General features: G+C 37.3%; 1 protein-coding gene across 1 annotated transcript in view; it reads left to right on the forward strand.

The window, feature by feature from the left end:
• LOC113813555 (uncharacterized) overlaps positions 1–5000 on the forward strand; it is a gene marked incomplete at its 5' end in the record, with an annotated part of 20790 nt that overhangs the window by 9465 nt on the left and 6325 nt on the right. Inside the window, 4 exon segments of the mRNA XM_070133537.1 lie at positions 815–991; positions 1566–1718; positions 2877–3094; positions 3488–4229. Of these exon segments, the coding sequence (XP_069989638.1) occupies positions 815–991; positions 1566–1718; positions 2877–3094; positions 3488–4229 (1290 nt within the window).

A 5000-nucleotide genomic window follows, 5' to 3' on the forward strand; every position in this document is an offset into this window, starting at 1 on the left:
AATATATATATTATTTTATGGCTAATTCATCATCCTTCTGTTTAAAGTGGCACTTTATTTCAACTCAAACACGCGAATAGAGCTAAATAACGTTCTAAACACAAAATAACAGGTTCTGAACTGACAAAATAACTGGTACTAACTTATTACTCTTCGAATATAAAAGAAAAATCGGAAAAAAGTGATAAACGATAGAATAAAACATGTATATTATTTTATGACCAACTCCTCTTCCTTCTGCTTAAAATTGCACTTGATTTCAACTCCAAACACGCGAATAAAAAATAACGTCTTAAACAAAAAACAAAACAAAAAATAACGAACTAATTATTATTTGAGAATAAAAAAAATCGAAAAAAAACTGATAAACGATAGAATAAAACATTATATCTATTATTTTATGACCAACTCCTCTTCCTTCAGCTTAAAATGGCACTTGATTTCAACTCCAAACACGCGAATAAAACAAAATAACAGGTTCTGAACTGACAAAATAACAGATACTAACATTATTTGAAAATAAAATAAATCGAAAAAAGAACCCTGATAAACGATAGAATAAAACCTTATATCCATTATTTTATGACTAACTCTTCCTTCTGCTTAAAATGTCATTTGATTTCAACACCAAACACGGGAATAAAACAAAATAACTGACAAAATAACAGATACTAACTTATTACTTGAGAATAAAAGAAATCGAAAAAAAAAACATAAACGCTAGAATAAAACCTTATATCCATTATTTTATGCCTAGCTCCTCTTCCTTCAGCTTAAAATGGCACTCGACTGAGGACTCTATACTCCTTCGCAGGTCATGAGCAGCAAGGAATTCGTGACGTTGAAGGACTGGATGAAATGCGAGGCCGCCCTCTGCCCCGTCGAAATCCAGCACGAGGGACGCCTGGAGGACACCCACCCTCCCGCTCTCCTGTCCTGCTTCACCTCGCCTGACGTGGCTCAGCCTGCGCTCTCCTCCGCGAAGTCGCAGGTCAGTGGGGTCGGGGAGGAGGGGAAGCGGTTGGGGCTCTGGTTCTTGGGGGGATGCGTTGGGTCGTCGGCTTTTTTTTTTTTTTTTTTAGGTTTGGTTTGGGTTCTTGTGCTTGGTTCTTGGGAATAAAAGTAAATTCCAAAAATGTTCTTGATAGAAAAGAACGTTTTATTTTGTTATTTTTATAATTATTTTTTGCAATGTTTCTGTTGGGTTCTTACGTTTGATTCTTGGGAATAAAAGTAAATTGTAAAAAATATATATATATATATATATATTTTTGCGATGTTTTTGTTGGGTTCTTGACAAGGGGAATAAATATAAACCGTCAAAAAATTATCTTAATGAGAAAGAGTAAAAGGAAAAGGTATATATTGTTCTGGATTGGGGTATTAAGAAAGAATAATAAAGTAAATTGTATTAAAACAATTGATAAAGGAAAATAGTAAAAAAATATATATATTATTTTGCACTGGGTCATGGAGAAAGAGACTAAAGTAAAAAAAAAAAAACAATAAACGATAGAGCCAAACATTATATACATTATGACTGACTCCTCTTTCTTCTGCTTCAGCAAGTCTGTGCAATGCTTAGTTACCCGGAAATGTTAGTGTCTTCGGTTTTCGTTGAGAGGCTCGAGGACAACGAGGCTTTGCAGGTCATGGGTGCCTTGAAGACTGCCACCGTCTCCAACTTGAAGACTCGACCTCACGTCACCTTCAGAAATGTAAGTCGACCTCGTCACTATCGGGCTCGTCACTGTTGACCTCGTCACTATTGACCTCGTCACTGTTGACCTCGTCACTGTCGACCTCGTCACTGTCGAGTTCGTCACTGTCAAACTCGTCACTATTTTAACTGGTTCTGTCATTGAAGGGGTTGATAGCACAAGCTTTTGTCATGAAATAGTGTCTAAGAGTGGTACTTGTGGTGACGGGTTGATGATGTGCAGATTCGACCAAGACTATGCAGTAGGGATGATGCTAGGTTTCAGAGTTAAAGTCATCTCGATTTGTTTTTAGCTTCTTTCTTAACTTGTTTTGTTGATGGTCTATTTTCCTTGAATCAGTCGCCATCTGCACCAATACGCATATTTTGGGGTTATTTTTCGCTTCTTTATATACATGGTGTTGGTATAGTATGCATCTCATCCACCCATCACCACAAGTATCAATCATAGACACTGTTTCATGAAAAAAGCTTGAGCTGTTACCCCTTCAGTAATAGGGGATCCGATCGCCTTTATAGAGCGATCGAGGAGAGAAAGTGTGGGAAGACAGAGGATTCGATAATCTTGAACTATAGATGAATAGCGCTTTTGTATAACTGTTGTGCTTATTCATTTTCATTGGTCTTATCCAGTTACTAACCCTTCTAAGGTTAATTTAAGGCAGGAACCTTCACGGCCTCATATTCATCTCACCTTCCGTGACACTTCTGAATCCTATGCTTCATCACGGACACGAATTAAAGTCCTTAATTTAATTCTTTCTTAGTATGTATATGGGGTTTCGTATCTCATCCTTGGCCAGATGAAATCTCACTCATAGATGCAACTATGTGGATATAAAGTTTAGATCAGGAATTTCATAAGCACATGTATCTTCTTAAATTACAATTATGTACGTGGTTATAAAATATCAAAGACTTTTCATTATAAGGAGAACAGTTTCACTTATGTTATCCTTCCTTAAATATAACTTTTTATGTATATATTTACAAAATAGCTTGCTTTTGTGACATATTTCTCTATATATATACAAGTAGGCCTTCCTATCAGAGTTAGACCTAGACCTTAATGAAGAACAGATAACTTTTTTTTACATAGCAAGCAATCTTTCCCCCGTGGAGCGTTGATCCTAATGTCTCGCCATTGACGTCTTAGAACACGACCCCACCTGACCTGATCCACGCCCTTATGGATGCAGATGACTACCGCCAGTCAGAGGTCCTGCAGTACGAGGAGATAAATGTTCTCAGGGAGTTAAACAAGGCGGTGCTGGCCTTCGCTCAGCCTATTCCCGAGGTTCCGACGAGCTCCTTCTCGGATATTATTTCTGTGTCGAGGCAGATCTCGGAGTGCAGCGCCTCTCCGCCGAGGAAGTGAGTACTTGTTTTGTTAGTTTAGAACCTGTTATTTTTGTTATTTTGGTAACTGTTATTTTTGCTAGTTTATAACATGTTATTTTGTTAGTTCAGAACCTGTTATTTTTGTTATTTTGGTAACTGTTACTTTGTTAGTTTATAACCTGTTATTTTTGTTTGTTCAGAACCTGTTATTTTGTCATTTTAGTATTTGTAATCGAATTGCCTGAGGCATCGGAACTGTTGTGAATATTACGGCGTTTCAAGTTAACATGCAACTGTTTTACGTATAGATTATATTTTACGTAAATTCTAGACTAAGTTATGAAAATCCGGCATTAGAGATTCCTTAAAAGCTGTTTCCTAATCGCAAAATTATATCCTGAATAACCAATTTATCTTTCTAAACAGCTACCAAACTCCTATATCTTCCGGGTCGTCTTTGGACCAGCATAAAGAAGACACGAGTTTGGAAGGAAATAAAAAGAAACAGAGAGAAACAGATAAAGGTCCTCCTCGTGAAAGCCAGAGACAAGGAACAGCAGTGTCTAAAGAATACGAAAGATCGAAACCCTTGAAAATCGGGAAGGTGAAAAAGCGAGTGGAGATAGTCGAGGACAACCGGGCTGTGAAAGCGAATACCTGTGATATCCCTGACAGTGATATAGTCAGACCACCCAAGCCTAACGTAGACCATAAGCTGAAATCCCTCCTGACCAAAGAGAGACTCAAAAAGGAGAAAGAACAGGTGCGAAACGCGGTCCCAGGAGGAGAAGCTAAAGGAAACGTGAGCGAGCAGGACTTCACGGGTAGTCCTCCGTCAGCGGGCTTCGTGACGGCTCCGACGACGCTGAAGAGACGCCCCAGAAGAAAGAAGGATGTCGGTTCCAAGGGCTGTGACGACGCGATGCCCCAGATGACCGTCCAGGCAGAGAGGGTGACCTTTCCGGGGGTGCAGTGTCGCAAGCCGCCCGCGGAGGAGCTGTCGAATAACTGGGAGGAATCAGACGAAGAGGAAGAAGAAACTACGAGATTGCTGAACAGGGTGATGCGCGCCATTCAGCGGTTGGAGCAGGAACGCCCGGATTTGGTCGAGGAAGTGAAGCAGGATGCGCAGCAGAGCTTGAGTTCTAAATCGCTTACTAAGTCATTGGTTAGTTTCTTGAGTTCTAAGTCACTTGGTAATTCTAAGTTCTAAGTCGCTTCCTAGGTCAATGGTCAGTCTCTTAAGTTCTGTCACTTGATTGGTAATTTAAGTTCTAAGTCACTTCCTAGGTCAATGGTTAGTCGATCTTTTAAGTTCTAGTCACTTCTCAGAACATTGGTTAATAAATCGAAGTTCCAAAACATTTCCTAGAGAAATAGTTAGCCATTCTTTTAAGTTGTACGTCACTTCCTAGATCAGTGGTTAGTAACTCTTAGGAGCCCATAGTTACTTTATGGAAATTATTCTTTTAAGTTCTAAGTCATTTCCTAGAATAATCGTCCGTAATTCTGTTAAGTTCCAAGTCACTTCTCAGAGCAATGCTTTGTAAGTCTAAAATTTAAAGTTAATTTATAGATCATAGAATGTATAATCGTGTTTTTTAGTTAGAAGAATGTGTATTATGTTCTACTTTGTTAAAATTACTATATACATCACCCAAAACGTATCAAAATCAAAGATGTAGAAAAAAATATTGTTATAATAAGGATGATATATATATTATATTATTGTTATTATTATTATTATTATTATTATTAGTAGTAGTAGTAGTATTGTTATTATTATTTTTATTATTATCATTATTGTTATGGTTATTATTATTATTATTATTATTATTATTATTATTATTATTATTATTATTATTATTATTATTATTACCATTATCATTACTGCTATTATTACTACTACTACCATTACTAGTACTAGTACTACTAGTAC

This window comes from Penaeus vannamei, chromosome 1 (assembly GCF_042767895.1).
Source record: "Penaeus vannamei isolate JL-2024 chromosome 1, ASM4276789v1, whole genome shotgun sequence".
Lineage (NCBI taxonomy): Eukaryota > Metazoa > Arthropoda > Malacostraca > Decapoda > Penaeidae > Penaeus > Penaeus vannamei.